The sequence below is a fragment of the Photinus pyralis genome, unplaced genomic scaffold (assembly GCF_008802855.1).
Source record: "Photinus pyralis isolate 1611_PpyrPB1 unplaced genomic scaffold, Ppyr1.3 Ppyr1.4_LG10, whole genome shotgun sequence".
NCBI lineage: Eukaryota > Metazoa > Arthropoda > Insecta > Coleoptera > Lampyridae > Photinus > Photinus pyralis.
The window spans coordinates 6,521,521-6,538,676 of NW_022170250.1; the positions used below are offsets into that span (position 1 = coordinate 6,521,521).

At 37.0% G+C, this 17,156-nt stretch overlaps 4 protein-coding genes across 5 annotated transcripts; 1 reads left to right on the top strand and 3 right to left on the bottom strand.

Annotated features, from left to right (window-relative positions):
* Nucleotides 1–363: 363 nt before the first annotated feature.
* On the bottom strand, nt 364–14,411 carry LOC116160970 (zinc finger protein 425-like). The gene is made up of 2 exons (XM_031474126.1): nt 14,359–14,411; nt 364–1,913 (listed from the first exon to the last, which is right to left on the bottom strand). Exon 2 carries the CDS (start codon nt 1,878–1,880, stop codon nt 423–425), a length of 1,458 nt encoding a protein of 485 aa, XP_031329986.1. The 5' UTR covers nt 1,881–1,913; nt 14,359–14,411; the 3' UTR covers nt 364–422.
* Nucleotides 3,585–5,359, top strand: LOC116160971 (zinc finger protein 888-like). The gene is made up of 2 exons (XM_031474127.1): nt 3,585–3,640; nt 3,785–5,359. The coding sequence occupies exon 2, from the start codon at nt 3,794–3,796 to the stop codon at nt 5,186–5,188; it is 1,395 nt and encodes a 464-aa protein (XP_031329987.1). The 5' UTR covers nt 3,585–3,640; nt 3,785–3,793; the 3' UTR covers nt 5,189–5,359.
* LOC116160969 (RE1-silencing transcription factor-like) lies at nt 10,222–11,567 on the bottom strand. 2 transcript variants are annotated; one of them, XM_031474125.1, is made up of 2 exons: nt 10,435–11,567; nt 10,222–10,384 (listed from the first exon to the last, which is right to left on the bottom strand). In XM_031474125.1, exons 1-2 carry the CDS (start codon nt 11,358–11,360, stop codon nt 10,369–10,371), a joined length of 942 nt encoding a protein of 313 aa, XP_031329985.1. In that variant the 5' UTR covers nt 11,361–11,567; the 3' UTR covers nt 10,222–10,368. The 2 variants fall into 2 exon arrangements, with proteins under 2 accessions (XP_031329985.1, XP_031329984.1); XM_031474124.1 differs by having other exon boundaries at nt 10,429–11,567.
* On the bottom strand, nt 11,830–14,323 carry LOC116160973 (zinc finger protein 99-like). Its single transcript, XM_031474129.1, has 2 exons — nt 14,251–14,323; nt 11,830–14,201 (listed from the first exon to the last, which is right to left on the bottom strand). The coding sequence occupies exon 2, from the start codon at nt 14,183–14,185 to the stop codon at nt 12,953–12,955; it is 1,233 nt and encodes a 410-aa protein (XP_031329989.1). The 5' UTR covers nt 14,186–14,201; nt 14,251–14,323; the 3' UTR covers nt 11,830–12,952.
* Nucleotides 14,412–17,156: the final 2,745 nt, after the last annotated feature.

Consider the following 17,156-nt stretch of genomic DNA (forward strand, 5'->3'; position numbering starts at 1 on the left):
CACATATAACTATATTTACAGGGACGGGTAAAAGTTATATACAGAGCGTGCTAAGGATAATAATTACTTTGAAGTAATAACGAAAGGTAAAAACTTAATTTTGGGGACGCAACAAAAATGTGCACCTTTAACCTAAATGGTACAATTCTTAAGCGTCTTTTGCTAAAGCCCTTCCTACACATCTAAGGCACACATACACTATACAAGGTGGAATCTCTCAAGCCCAAAATTTGTATCACGCCACAAAAAAGTTGTGGTAACATGACAAAGTTGCAATGTTGAAATGCCAACTTCCATGATCAGATCGTATAGGCAGAACCCTGCACGTGACACGGAGATTAATTAAAACGCTGCAATCTCAGAATGTTTTTTATTTTGAATTTCTGTAAACCTGCAACAGGTATGATTTAAAACTGGACACATTAAAAAAGGTAGGAAAACTCGTGTGTTAACAGATGAGTTCTCAAATTACGTTTAGCTTTTGTCGCATAATCACACTGTGTACATTTTAAATCGTTGAAAGTCTTGTGTGTCTGGAGGTGATCTTTAAGGCGAAATTTATAATTGGTTGCGTAATCACACTGAGTACATTTTAAATCCTTGAAAGTCTTGTGTCGCAGAAGATGTGATCTATAAAGGGTTTTAATATTAGTTCCGTAATCACACTGGGCACATTTGAAATCCTTTGCAGCTTTGTGTGTTAACAAATGCCTTCTTAGGTAGGATCTATTATTAGTTAAGTAATCGCACTGATTGCATTTTAAATCCTTGAATATCTTGTGTGTCAGTAGATGATCTCTAAGGTGGGATTTATAATTAGTAGCGTAATCACATTGAGCACATCTTAAATCCTTGTAGGTCTTGTGGGTCAGGAGATGTTCTCTAAGATTGCATTTATAATTGGTTGCGTAATCACAGTGGGCACATTTTAAATCCTTCAAAACCTTGTGCGTCACGAGATGAGCTTTAAAGAGAGATTTACTGTTAGTTGCATAATCACACTGAACACATTCGAAATCCTTAGTAGCCTTATGTGTTAACAGATGCCTCTTTAAGTAGTATTTAATATTAGTTACGTAATCACACAAATTGCATTTTAAATCCTTCACGGTGCTGTGTGTTAATAAATGTTGTTTAAAGGTGCGTCTAGAATTAGTTGCGTAATCGCATTGTGCGCATTTTAAATACTTTATCGGATTGTGTGTTAATTGATGTTGTTTCACACTGGATTTATACGGAGACACAAAATCACACTGGACACATTTAAAATGGTTGGAAGACTCATGTGTTAGCAGATGAGTTCTCAAATTGCGTTTGCCCTTGGTTGCATAATCACACTGTGTACATTTTAAATCCTTGAAAAGCTTATGTGTCATGAGATGATTTTTAAGTTGGGCTTTATAATTGGTTGCAAAATCACACTGACCACATTTTAAATCCTTGGTTATCTTGTGCTTCAGGAGATGCTGTTTCAAGTTGGATGTATTAGTGGTTGCGTAATCACAATGGACACATTTTAATTTCTTAGCTGTTTTGTGTGTTATAAGATGTCTTTTATAGTTGGGTTTGTTATTGGTTGTGTAATCGCATTGGATACAATTTAAACCTCTTGAAATTTGCAATCGATTGGGGTATCGGAAATCTTCAGAACGCTTGTGTAAAATAACACCAACAGATTCATTTTCCTGCTGTACCTTTCTTTCTTCGGTCCAATTAAGTGGCACATTAGAATGCGGTCCCTCAAGATCCAGTTTCATTGTTGCCGAGACATCGTTATTGAGAAAAACCTTCTCCTCAATGAATTCATTTAATTCTTCCTCTTGTTTTATTTCAACTTTTACAATTGCCGACATCACCGTTTTTACAAAAAAAAAACACATCAAGGGCCCCTCTGTATTTGCAAGGAACTATTATAGACAAATAACCGTACTTGAATTTATTGCAACTTGTGTGAACTTAGTAACGACAATTGTCTTTTTTTTTAAATTATTTTTTCCATGGGTTGGAAAGAGAAGAAAATAAAATTTTACACACACGTTTCCCAGGCTTGTCATCGACAAGAAATGGGCGCGTTCAACTATTTTGCAAGTTTAGTTGGAAGAAGTAGTTCACTTAAATTGCAAGTAGAGTAGATGGATTTCTCTTTATAATAACTATAGCTCATCAGAGCGAATGCACCAAAGCCATTTATTGCAGTTATTCACAGCGGAGGACGAACTTCGGCCCATGCCTCAATGATTACGCCAAGCGTCACTCGAGCAATGAGTTTATGTTAGCTATTTCTGTTAGGTTAGGTTTTACGCCATTATTTTTCTGGGTTGCATCCGACGTTGAAATATACAGGGTATTTAAAGGGATATAGACATCTCAAGTTCCGATAAAATGGGCCAAATTCGACTTCGGATCACACGACATTACCCGAAGCGTGACGTGTAGCGGATGAAATGATTTTACTTCCATGCCGAACATATAGTGCATACAGAGCGATCGTTTCAAACATTTTCTATGCCTATGATTTCTGAAAGTAAAATACCGAGACTTGTTTTCATTAAAAAACAGAAAAAAAACACGGTAAAGAATTAGGTAAAAATTACATGGAATACGAATGTTGCATGCATTTTGTCTATAGGTACACTTAAAATAAATAGAGCGAATAAACCTCTTGCTGGAATAAGTAAAGTGTCCCAAATAAGAGGATCAATCGCTACATTATGATTTATTATTGATGCAACAATCTGTATGTTGCCATGTTCATATCCCTTCGACCACCCTGTGTGTGTTTTGTTGTATGAGACTAATATCTTCCTATCGTGATAAGGAGCTAGGACGCTAGAATAGAAACGTATTTTAGAGCTAAGACACAAAAAGATCCGGGGCCGTCGAACATTCAACTTTAGTGGCGTAACATCCGCAACCGAAGACCGCCATACCCGCCCCAATTATTAATATTCTTCAGTTTAGTGATCACACGTGATCAATTGAGGAGGGTTACGAGGCACCGATAGTAGTGCCGGAGCTCTGAGCATTACACCAATGTCACTATGTGGAAGCTGTGTTTGATTGGGCCCTCCACAAGCACACAGGCGAATACGCTGGCCGAAACCTAACAAATGTTATTTGTAAGGTCCATCAATCCAAGACAGGCTTAAAAATGGGCTACCTTCTAACTTAATTTCGCTTGTATTCAATGTGAAGGATTTTCTCTTTAGTCTGCTTTTGCGTTTAGGCTTTGCTTGCTTTGCTTTAATGAATGAACCGCGTTTAATTTGAGTGTTCTTGCCCTACTGAGCTCTGAGCCATTCTATTATCTTCGTGTAACGTGAGGGGGTCCTATCTTAGTGCCATTCCTTTACTTTTAAATGTAAGCGCGGGAACTCTGTTTTGATGCTGGGATTTCAACGTTGCCACTTTGCCTTAAAATCTGTCCTGTTAGCTTCTAACGTGGAGGGTGGGTGAAGATCAGTACAATGTCCGTCGTCTAAACAAGTAGAACAGACCATAGCGAAGTTGACTTCGCAAACAAGAACAAAATTTTTTGCATTCACCCTGTATATGAAATAATTTTGTATCCAACCCACGCTTGACGCTTAAAGGTTATGTCACTGACTTCTTTTGTTTAGTTTAGTGGATTGTCTTAAAGGTAGGTCTACGTTCATTTTCAATCACTTATTTAATTGATGGGGGCCCACTGATTGCGCAAACACTTTAATTGAGATTGTTTGAATCAGCATAGACCATGCAAAATGCATGGGTAATTTTAGTTAAGGAAAATTCCTTGTTGTAGGTAGTTGTGATGTCTGCAATTGTCAAACTTGAAGTGGAACGAGAAGAAGAACTAAATGAATTCATCGATGAGAAAGTGTTACTTCATAATGTGTCCAGTATGATAAAAGCAGAACTTGACGAGATTGCCATCCGTGCCACACATCAAAATGAGGTGCCTCAGCAGAATGAAGTTTTTAATTGTACCAAGTGTGATTACACGACGAATAATAAACACACTTTGAAAACACATCTGTTAGGGCACAAGATTTCGAAGAAATTTAAATGTGCCCAATGTGATTATGCAACAAATAATTCTAATTATTTTAAAGCTCATTTATTAACTCACACAGGAAAAAGTTTTAAATGTGGCCAGTGTGATTACACAGCGATTTTTAAAAGTCATTTGAGTAAACACCTGGTCACGCACAGAGATTTAAAATGCGCTCAATGTGTTTATGCAACTAATAGTAAGGCACGTTTGAAAACGCATCTACTAAAACATAAGGCTTCAAAGGATCTCATGTGTGCACACTGCGATTACGTAACTAGTAATAAATGCCATTTAAAAGGACATCTCTATAGTAAACATAGAAGTTCGAAGGATCTGAAGTGTTCGCAGTGTAATTTCGAAACCAATTACAAGTCTTATTTTAAACAACACGTATTAACACACAGCGTGCCCGTGGTTTTTAAATGCGCTCATTGTGATTACACAACCAGGGACAAATGCAATTTACGAACGCATCTGTCAGTACACAGGGCTGCCAAGGATTTGAAATGCTCACAGTGCGATTACATGACGAATTTTAGATCTTGTTATAAAACACATCTGTTAATACATAAGACCACCAAGGATTTCAAGTGTTCTCAGTGTAATTACGAAACTAATAATAAGTACCATTTTAAGAATCATCTCTTAAAACACACCTCCGTTGATTTGAAATGTTCACATTGCGATTTCACAACCAATAACAACTCTCATCTCAAGACGCACCTTTTAACACACTTTGAGCATTTCAAGTGTGCTCATTGTGATTACGTTACAAATCGCAAATTTTATTTAGAAAAGCATCTGTTAAAGCACAAGACTGTAAAATGTGCTCATTGTAATTACTCGACCAATAATAATTCTCGTTTTAAAGCACACCTGTGGAGGCATAAAAATTCGTATAAATGTGCTCAGTGTGACTATGTAACCATTTATAGTAGCCATTATAACAGACATCTTTTAAGGCATACGACTTCTAAGGATATAAAATGTGATCGGTGTAATTACGCGACCAATCATAAACAAAATTTGAAAGTGCACATGCGAACGCACAAGAATTCCAAGGAGTATAAATGCGATCAGTGTGACTTCGCCACGAATTACAAACATCATCTAAATCAGCATGTTTTAAGACACCATGCTTCGTGCAAGTGATAAATCTGTTGCAGAAATGTGAGCGAATTTTTGCAGTATCTGTAGTGAAGATATCGTGCTCTCCACTCCATGTAAGGTTAAACAATTGTACTTGTTAATTAACAATTAGGTATCTATATTATACATCTCATATGCAATTAACTATGTGAAAAGGTCAATAAACACAATAAAGTAGTTAACAATTATTTCATTTTGGACGATAGTAGTATAGAACCCGGAAACTCTCCAGGTTTGGTACTGTGTGTGTGTAACTGTAACGGGAAACCGTTGGCAGATTTGATTTAATTCGAATTTTAATTAATTTTCTTTTATTTTGTATATGGACGGATGGTACTGGAATACAGGCCAGACTTTTTAAATGCGTGAAAAAGCTGGCGGGTACAGTGACCCGCTTAGTTAGATTACAGGAAGATTTTGCAGTCGTGGTTATCATTTGGTACACGCGGAGTAGGTTTACGTGTGTCAAGAAATCTCATTGGACGAAAAATTTAGGTTTAATTGGTGGACAAAAGTGGCGTTGTGTCACGGAATAGGTGTAAACTAACAAAGAAAGTAGCGGGAATTAGCTTATTGGTAGAGCCGTGGTGCAATGCGCATTCAACCACAATAGCTTAAGCCGTAAGGAAATTCGCGTCGAGCCGCGGGAAAAAAAATTAACATCAAATTGCGAGACCATTCGCGTAGAGGAATTGTAGTGTACTTAACCCCCAGGTTCCACGCTAACTTCACACTACAAGAACACGGAAATAAAGTCAATCCGGCAACGTTTAAAAATGGCCACCCGAATAAATTTTCCCACCAAAACTAAACAAGATCCCGCTTAAATTTGAAAAGTGGCACGTGATCAAACATCTAAGGCAGGACCCCCTTACGTTAGTTGTAGACAACACTTTGACCTGAAGCACAGTAGAGAAGGAACGTAAAATAAAACACTCAAATTGTGAAAAGTTTGTTTAGTAATGATCGCAATTATTAAGATTGTGAAAGCTCGGAAATTTAAGTCGAAATGAATTACATTGCAAAAATAAACTCACCGAACAAAAATAGAAATAGGCTGGGAAAAAAAGAACTTACCAATAAAAAAACCAGCCCTCAAATTAATATCAAATTGTGTTGTCAAATTAATTGTTTGTACTAATGTGAATGCGAAACATAAAATTATAACATCACAAAAATTAGCAGGTAAACTTCAAGAGGTAACATACAGGTTAAAAACTAGTTTTGGGAATTATGGGTCAGGTAAGCAGGTACCAAGATTCTAAGAAAGGGTGAGATACACAGGATGTGACTCATCTTTGGTGCCATAAAGTCTTTTTGTTAAAAGCAAGATGGAAAATTACATGGCCTTGTAGGCAAATTTAACCAAAAACAAGATATGTGGAAATTACGAATCGTAACTCATTTATCGCACATAGATTCTAAACTGAAGAGCTTTGATTAGCGTAAATCCGCTCCTGCAAGATAGGTAACCCGCCCCTGGTTTCGGGGTTTCGAGCCTACAGTTGAATGTCGAAGACAATCACGGAATTAGGTTTCGTAGCTCAAATTTGACTACAGTTTTTACCACCCCCGTGACTGCTTCATTCACGGAAAAAATGTTAGTAACAAACAACAAGTCAGTACATACATCAAACGAATCGGAAATTTCCACATATTAAAATAAAATGTTCAAAGCTTATATGAATGTTACTTGAGGGACAAGACCAAGTAATCACCATCAATAAACATAAATTTACGCAAGCATTACACCAAAAACGTAAACAATTACAAACAATAGCATAACGGTATCACATATGTCATTCTGCATTGCGGTTAAACCAAGTAAATTTCAAAAACAAAGATTCAAAAAAAAAATATAAAATATGGCATACAAAACACAAATACGATATAAATAAATGCAAAAATTACTACCTGCATTAAATAACACATAATAACAACAAACATTTATGGAGCGACGCGTTCACGACCGCCATTCAAGACAAGATGCCAAACGTAACCCTCATTCGTGCTTTCTAAGTGGCGCAGGCAACTTTTCTCCACCTAGAAATTGCATGGTTGCCAACTCTCAAAAATGTATGTATCGTCGTAAGTTGTATATACAGGGTGGAACCTTTCAAACCCTTTGCAACTAGACGCGCACGATAACACCTTTTATTTTCATGATCAAGTTTCTTTTTAAAAACCCACTTACACTCAACTAATGTGCCACCACTCGGAGAATCAACCAACCCCCATGCCTCGGTTCTTCAAAATTATTTCCGTTTTTAATTAATTGACTTACGAGCAATAAGTTTGTAGTCAGCTCCAGAACATGGGATACTTGCTGGATTTGGATGTCATGGTTTTTGTTTGCACTGATCGTAGTCAAATCAACTTTTCCGGCACACACGACACGCATTTTTCTTTGTTCGCGACCAAAATTTCTGTTAACTCGATTTCCTCGGTTACTTAACTTAATCAATCTTTTCGCGACGTTAAATGCACTTGCACCCGAATCGATGTACCAATCCGTATTATTGAAATTTCCACTTAAAAACACCGCACTAAACGCACTTTTTTCTTCGCCCTTTTTTTGTGTGAAAGCTTTGAAACTCCTTTCGTAAGGTGGGACATTTACTTTTGAAGTGACCGGTTTGCTTACATTCGTAGCAAACGACTTCTTTGATATTTTTCTTCGAAGTGGTACTGGTACTTCCCTCTTTCGGAATCGTACGGAATTTGCCTTTACCGGCAAACGTGCTACCTGCAGATTTGTCACCGCTGCTGCTGCCCTCCTTCTGCATGTCAATCAACTTTGCTTTCATGGCATCAGCTGTTATCCCGCTATGCTCAATAGCCATGATCATTGGGGTAAATCTATCTGGTAATCCGGCTAATAGAAGTCACTACGCTTTAATTTCTGCGATGTTTCAATCATCTGACCATGCTCTCACAGTTATCTAACCTTAAACTTCTGAGGGTCCTTAAAAGATCAATCTTTCTGGTAAAGTCTTTTTCGCCATATAAACCTTTGAGTGTATCCCACAGCTCGACTGCTGTCTTTGACTCCCGAATATGAATGTAAATCGATTGACAAAACAACACGGAATAGGTGATTTAAAACAGACAAGCAGCGGAACTAGGTTCTTGATGGAGCCGTGGCGCAATGCGCAATCAACCACAATAGCGTTCGCATCGGCCACCTGCAAGCGCAAGGTGGATTTTCGTTTGTGTAAAGAATTCAGCTTAAGCCGTGAGGCAATTCGCGTCGAGCCGCGGGAAAAAAAATTAACATCAAATGGCGAGATCAATCGCGTAGAGGGGTCGCGGTCGTAGAAATTCGAGCAAAGCGGCGAGCGACAAAAATGATTTTCAACTTGAAGGAGAATATAACCATACTTTTGCCATTTTATATTCTAAACAAACCGATGCCTTCAAAATTGTAAAATTAACTCTTAAACAAGCGATTTGAGAACACATTCATAAAAATACTGGAACATAAATCGTTACAAACTACTACTGCCTATTGATTTCCTTTTATATTATGAAGGTTTAAATGCAACAAGAAGTGGAGAGATATTACAACATTTGAGAGTGCATGAAGCCTCGATTTATATCTGTCAAACTAGTCTTAAGAGATATGATTGGTAAAAGGATGGAGGCGGACGTTCAACGGGCGTAGTTTTAGGAAAAACTAGGGCGAACAGTCTACGAGAGGGGTGTTCCAGCGCAGTAAAAGTTGCTTCACTTTACATAGATCCTTTATACATCCTTCGCGACGTGTTACAGCACATCCTAAAGGTTAATTTTTTTCTAAAATCCTAAAATTTGGTAAGATTACATTGATAATTTAAAACAAACACCACGAACAAACCTCTAATAACTAATCATGATAATTAAACAGTACCTAACTAACAATATTATTATTATTATTACATTCAAGAAAAAAGGCAGGCAAGATATTCTGAAAACTGGTCAAGTAAGCAAGGACAGGGTAATGTACATTTGCACCAGTTTCTTTATCTCTTCTGATCAGACAATGGAACATTCAAATAGAACCAGACCAACACAAAAGTCTTCCAATCAAAAACGCCACAAGTATAACACAGATATTAAGGGAGGAAGAAAGCGGTTTTCCAGGCTGCCCTGCTTGCCTTAATAGCAAGGAGACATGCCGTGCTCTACTATGCACACTTTCAATTCCTATCAGTTTTATAAAGTGCCAGCTGATGTTTTTTCAAATCGAATTCGACATTAATTGTGTAATCGCAGTAGCCACATTTTAATTACTTCATGTCCTGTGTATCAGCAAATGTCTTCTCAAGTTGCGTTTGTCGTTACTTACGTAATCACAGTGACCACATTTTAAATCCTTGGTAGTCCTGTGTGTCAGCAAATGTTTTCGCAAGTTGCGTTTGTCATTAGTGACGTAATCACACTGACCACATTTTAAATCCTTGCTTTTGTGTCTAATTCGATGTTTTCCTAAACTGTGTCTCGTATAGGCCGCGTAATCACACTGATTACATTTGAAATCCCTGGAATTGTTGTGCGTCAAAAGATGCGTCTTAAATAGGTATTTGTTATTGGTCGCGTAATTGCACTTCGTACACTTTAAATCCTTGGCATTGTGGGTAAGTAGGTGTCTTCTCAAGTTGGATTCGTTATTAGTTACGTAATCGCACCGGTCGCATTTTAAACCCTTGCCCTTGTGCGTAAGTAAATGTTTTCTCAAACTGGGTTTGGTATTCGCCGCGTAATCGCATTGATCACACTTGAAATCCTTGGTAGTGTTGTGTGTCAGAATATGTGCTTTTAAAAGCACCTTGTTATTGGTCGCGTAATCACACCGGGCACATTTTAAATCTTTGCTCTTATGTATGAACACGTGCGTTTTAAAAACGTATTTATTCGTCGTTGCGAACTCACAAATGGCACAGTTGAAGTTCTTGTCAAACTGATGTGTTAAAAGATGGGTTTTAAAAAGGTGCTTGTTATTGGTTTCGTAATTACACACAGCACATTTTAACTCCTTAACAGTTTTGTGTGTTAAAAGATGCGTTATTAAAACGTATTTATTATTGGTTGAGTATTCGCAGTGGGCACAATTAAAATTCTTGACCAGCTGATGTGTTAAAAGGTGGGCTTTAAAGTGGTACTTATTATTGGTTTCATAATCACACACGGCACATTTTAACTGCTTACCGGTTTTGTGTCCTAAAAGATGTGTATTAAAAAAGTATTTATTGTTGGTTGCGTACTCGCACTGGACGCATTTAAAACTCTGGTGTGTCTTGGAGCAGGGTTTATTATTGCCCTCATCATGTCTAATCCGATGTTTTCGCAAACTGGATTTAATATTGCTTGAAAAATTACTCTGAGCGCTGTTATGAGTTAACAGATGCAATTTCAGGTGATGTTTCAAACTTGATTTGTAATTGGTGGTAAAATCACAGTGGAAACACCCCAACTCCTTAGTATTCTTGTGCGACAACAGATGATATCTCAGATTAGAGTTGGTTCTGGTAGCATAATCACACTGGGTGCATTTAATGTCCTTCATAGCTTTGTGTGTTAACAAATGTTTTCTTAAATCTGATTTGCTATTGGTTACATAATTACACTGAGCGCACTCAAAATCCTTAGCAGTCTTGTGCCTTAACAGATGCGATTTAAAACAGGATTTATAATTCGTTCCATAATCACACTGTGCACATTTAAAATCCTTCGAAGCTTTATGTCTTAATAGATGCGTTTTGATATGTTTCTTGTTATTGGTTGCATAATCACAAAGGGCGCATTTTAAATCTTTGATTGTCATATGCATTAGAAGATGTGTTCTAAAATTAGATTTGTCATTAGTTGCGTAACTGCACTGGTCACATTTAATTATTCCAGTACACTTCTGGTGCCTTCGTAGATGTGTTTTAAGACGGGAATTATCGTTAGATTCGTAACCACACCGGTCACATTTAAAATCATTGGAAATTTGTGACCGATCAGGATGTGTGACATCTTCAAATTCGTGCTTTTCTTCTTTTTGGTCTTCGCAAATACAGGAATTCGCACTAATCGTAACTTGACCAATTTCCCGCTTAATCGATGGCAAGACATCATTAAGTACAACCTTTTCGTCAATTAATGAATTTATTTCGGTTTGTTCTTGTTTGATTTCCACTTTTACAGCAGCCATCCTTAAGGAAACTTCGGTATCTTGGGCATTAGGAAGAACGACGTCTCTTCAACCTTCAATACATCGAAAGTTTCACCGACATTGGAATAATTATTCCATTATTTGTAATCTTCTCCTCGTTCACTCACAAAATTCTTAAATACTTCAAGAAAGTAATTACCAAAACAAACGTCATAGACGCCATCTTTATAACATTTGAAAACAGTGTTGTCACTTTTCTGTAAAATCAAATAAAAGCGGGGTCTTTTCAATTCTTCTTTTACGGATCTTGAATGCGTTCACATTATTCAGACGTCAATAGTTCAAAACAAAAGGGAAACAGAAACGCTGCGCGAACCCTAATCATGAAAGCAGTACAGTATAAAATGAATTGTGCTCTCACAAAGCGCACCGCGTTTACTCTGCAAGGGTGAAAGAACTGAAAAATACCGGTTCTATAAATGAGAGTATAAATTGCAACTTGTTTCGGTTCCGGTTCAAACCCCTGGCCTCGACGTTTGATCACGTATAATTATTTAATTTGAAATTTAACCGAAATCTGATTACCTTTCCTAGGGAAAATTCATATCGCACATAGACTCTAAACCGAAGTTTTTTTAGCAGAATCTCACCCCCAAGATAGGTAACTTGCCCTTCGTGCAGGGAATTCAAGTCTACAGTTAAGAATCGAGGTCAGTCCCAGCATTAGGGGTCGTAACTAATGTGGTTACAGTTATTTGCCATTCACGGGGACAAATTTAAATAAATGACCAAATATATAAATTTACCTTGGGCCAAAAGACCATGTAATCAAAACATAAATTTAGTAATAATTTACACCAAAAACACAAACCATTTTTGACGAGTGCTTTTGCAAATACTCTTCGATACTCGTTTACGACCAAGAGGCTGCCTGACAATGCGTTCCACATTCACAATGTTCACCTTTTAAATTCTTTCTAGATGTTTTCTGAAATTGTATTTATCATTAGTTACATAACCATAATGAGCACATTTTAAATCTCTTAAGGTCCTGTGCCTTATTCGTTAAAGGTTAAAGTATTAGCGCGAGTTCTCTCCACAAAAATGCCAAATTTCCCCGATGTATTGACTCAACACGAAGTAGTTTCCCCCTGATCCCGCAAAATCCATGCTACTTAGCAGCCTCGGTTAACGACGATTGCAAAATAAACAAAATCCTCATGCAATCCGAACTAACCACGACCTATCGGCGCCGCAAGCTTTCAAACGCATTTACAAAGCGAGGACCCCGAAAAAATTCGAATCAAATAAAATCCGTTAACGGGTTCCCGTTACAACACCCATGTCTGATCATCTGTTACAATGCACGAAAAAATAACAGTCATCGTTCACCACAGCGTCCAAATGTTCGTATATTGTATAATAACCACACTCCAGTTTTTCAAGCTTGCAGCATAAGCGTCACATTTCTTACATTAGGCACTATTAAAATATTAAATTTTACACTTAAAAATACAAGCTACCTATGTAAGTTTAAACCCATAAATTTGCCTTACAAAAAAAAAAATTTCGTACAAATTGCTAAAGGAAACAACATTTGTTCCCTCTATGAGGCTTGTGAAAGAACCACATTAAATTGTGTTGGCAGATGTTTTCCCCGTGTGTTTTAACAGATGTCTTTTAAAATTACATTTCACATTAGTTGCGTAGTCACAACGTGCACACTTGAAATCCTTTAAGATCCGATGTGTTAAAAGATGCACTTTCAAATTAGAACTAGAATCAGTTGAGTAAGGACACTGGGTACATTTTAAATTTTTAGCGATCCTGTGCGTTAAGAGATGTTTTATCAAAAAGGATTTGTGACTGAATGCGTTATCACACTGGGCACAATTAAATTCCTTGGGAAGCTTGTGCCTTAACAGATGTTGCTTCAAGTAGGATTTGCTGTAGGTTGCATAATCACACTGGCCACATTTTAAAACCTTGGCTGTGTGCGTTAACAAATGTTTTTTCAAACTGTATTTTACATTAGTGGTATAATCGCACAATGCACATTGTATATCTTTGACGGCCTTGTGGGTCAACAGATGTCTCCCCAAACTGTATTTCTGTTTGGTCGCGTAATCACAATGGGCACATTTGAAATTCTTCAAAGTCTTATGTTTTAACAGATGCGTATTTAAATTGCATTTACTATTGGTCGCGTAATTGCAATAGTCACATTTTAAATCCTTGACAGTCTTGTGTGTTAACAGATGTGTTTTAAGACTGGTTTTATATTTGGATGCAAAGTCACACTGTTCGCATTGAAAATTCTTGGCAGTACTGTGCGTTACAAGATGTCTTTCAAAATGAGCCTTGTTATTGGTTGCGTAATTACATAGGTCACATTGAAAATCCTTTGTACTTTTATGAGTTAACAGATGTCTTTTAAAGTTGGACTGATCATTGGTACCGTAATCACACAGGTCACATTTAAAATGTTTGACGGTCGCGTGAATTAACAGATGTTTCCTCAAACCGGACTTGAAATTAGTCACGTACGTACACTGGGAACAGCTTAATTCCTTAGTTGTCTTGTGTACCAACCGATGTATTTGCAATTGGTATTTATACTTTGCTGAGTAATCACATTGATCACATTTAAAATCGTTTGAAATTCGTGGGATATTTTCGGAGTAGTTGTCCAAGAGGTATACGGCAAAGTTATGTTTCCGCTCGAGTTCACTTTCGTCTTTTACATTATCCTCGCAGTGTTCTTCCTTTATTGTTCCTGTGACATCATCTCTAAGGTAAATCGTCTCGTCGAAGAATGTACTTATTTCTTGTTTAATTTCCTCTTTTACAACTGCATGCGTCATCACACAAGATTCTGCACTGCAACAAAAGTACTTCAGTAAATTGTTAACGCAAAAAAGGTGTGTACTTGCGTATGGCAAATGTCAAAACTCAAAACGCCATTAAACTAATGGGCGCATTCAGCGGGTCAAACGCCAAAAGCCAGGGACGGACAAAATCACATAGGGAACCTTTAAAGGCCGCTTGACATGGAGCAATACTACGCGCAAGAACTTGCAGAAAGAAATTGCAAGGTCAAATCCTTGCATGCAATAAGCATTGCATGGTATTTGACATGGTGCAATTCTATTTCAATTGCCACATGTCTGCCAACAGAAGAAACATATGGATTTGTCAACAAAGTAGTTAACCTCAAATGAAAATTAAATTTTGATTGCTTGAAGAAACGTGAAAATTACAAGAATAAATAAGATTAATAAAAACAAGTAATGAGTGCGTCTCTCAGCATCATAGTTGCCGCCGCTGTATTTTACTAGGTTGGTGACACAAAAACAACTAGATTTATCCCTAGAATTGCACGATTCATGCAAGAAAAATAGCACCTGTCCTATAAAAATTGCATGCAAGTCTCTTGCAGCAATTGATCAGCTGGCTTTGAACTGCGCATGCCTTTCGCAATTTTTCTTGCAACTTGCATGCAATTGCAATTTTTATTGCTCCATGTCAAGCGGGCTTAAGTAACATTTTTGATTTTCATGAGCCAAAGAGAAAATTGCAGCCACCACACGTTCACAGTGGATTACATTCTATGGAAAAAATACACATGCCTAATACTTTGCTCTTTGTCACCATCAGAGATAACAGAATCCTACTTAACGGATCACTGTTACCTGAGGATATGACCAATACCATATGAGAGCAAGTAAACCCATGATGCGCCAGGGATCGGATATATAACAACAATAGGCATAATACAACAATTCTAATAGTTCGACATTTAAGAATCCACCAGCAAACAAGGCCACCACCAAAGGAGATAGGAATCGAGCTAGAAACCGAAACACTGGGAACGCCGTACCATCCACAAGACACCTTCCTGATGGCGGCCCAAGATGTTCAATTAGAACGCCAAAATTAAGGAAATGTTTGCATACATTATATATATATATATATATATATATATATATCGATTATTCCCTCCTTTTTGGAGTCTTTAGAGTAGGTTTATTCAAAACAAGACCCATATCCAAAGTAGTTACAAATTAATTAGGTTAAATCAGCACAAAAAAATCAGACCCAGTTTAATGTAACATAATACCAAAATAGACCATATTAAATGATTAGAGTAATAAAACATAACCAAGGTGAGCAGTTTGTTCCATTCCTTCTGCTAGTAACCACTAGAAATCTTCTTAAGTTACAAGGTATCTTCTCAAACTGAATTTTTCATCGACGGTATAATCACCCTAGGCACATTTTAAATTCTTAGAGTTGTCTATGAGATGTCTTTGAAAATGGCATACTGTGCACATTTTATATTAGAAGTCTAATGTGTTAAAAAATGTTTGCTCAAATCAGATTTGTTATCGGTTAAAATGTATGCACTGTGTGTACGCAGATGTTTTGTCAGTCTGGATTTATCATTAGTTGCATAATCACAATAGACACATTTTAAATCCTTGGAATTTTGATGTGTTAAGAGATGTCTTCGAAAATTGAATTTCTTATTAGTTCCATAAGCACACTCTGCACATTTTAAATTAAAAGTCTCGTTTATTACCTTGTGTGTTAAAAGATGTTTTTTCAAATCAGATTTGTCACCTGTTGCATAATCACAATCGGTACAGTTTAAAATCTTGAAATTATGCATACGCAGATGTCTCGTCAAGCAGGATTTGTCATTGGTTGCGTAATCGCAATGGGCACATTTTAAAATCTTGAAGATTTCGTGTGTTAGAAGATGTCTCTGGAAATTGTAGTTTTTATTAGTTACATAAGTACACTCTACACATTTTAAATCACACGTCTTGCGTGTTAAAAGGTGTTGATCAATTTTGTGTGTTAGAAGGTGTCTTTGGAAATTGTAGTTTTTATTAGTCACATAAGCACACTCTACACATTTTAACTCACATGTCTTGCGTGTTAAAAGGTGTTGGCCTAAATCAATTTTGTGTGTTAGAAGATGTCTTCGGAAATTGTAGTTTTTATTAGTCATGTAAGCACACTCTACACATTTTAAATTACATGTCTTGCGTTTTAAAAGGTGTTGGCCCAAACCGGATTTGTTATTGGTTGCGTAATTAAAATGGGCACTATTGTGCGTACGCAGATGTTTTCTCAATCTGGATTTGTCATTAGATTCATAATCACAATGGGCACATTTAAAAATCTTCGAATTGTGCGTACGCAGATGTCTTGTCAAGCAAGATTTGTCATTGGTCGCGTAATCACAGTCGGTACATTTCAAATTTTTGGAGATTTTGTGTGTTAGGAGATGTCTTCGGAAATTGAACTTCTTATTAGTTGCGTAAGCGCACCGGGCACATTTGAAATCTTTTGAAATTGGTGAAATATCTTCCGAATAGTTATCCAGGAGGTATACACCAAATGTGTTTTTCTGCTCTAGTTCATTTTCGTCATTTACACTAGAATCGTCCGCACTGTACTCTTGCTTTATCGTTCCAGAGGCATCATCCGTCTCATCGAAGAATGCATCTCTTTCTTCTTGTTTAATTTCATCTTTTACAACTACATGCATCATCTCATAACAACAAAAAATGCTTCAACAAAAAAAAGTTAGTACTTTTGTCTGTAGTAAAAAAAACAACATAACCCCAAAAAATTAATGGGCGCATTCAACCGGCCAAATGCTTACAGGCAGGGACGGACAACGTATCAAACAGGGTTATTTTACATTTTCAATGTTGAAATTTATTCACTATACCCTAACATGTTCATATTGTAGTGATCTTTACGCGCCCCATATTCGAAGCTAACCAGACAGATTTGTAAGCAAAGTGGCAACGTTGAAAT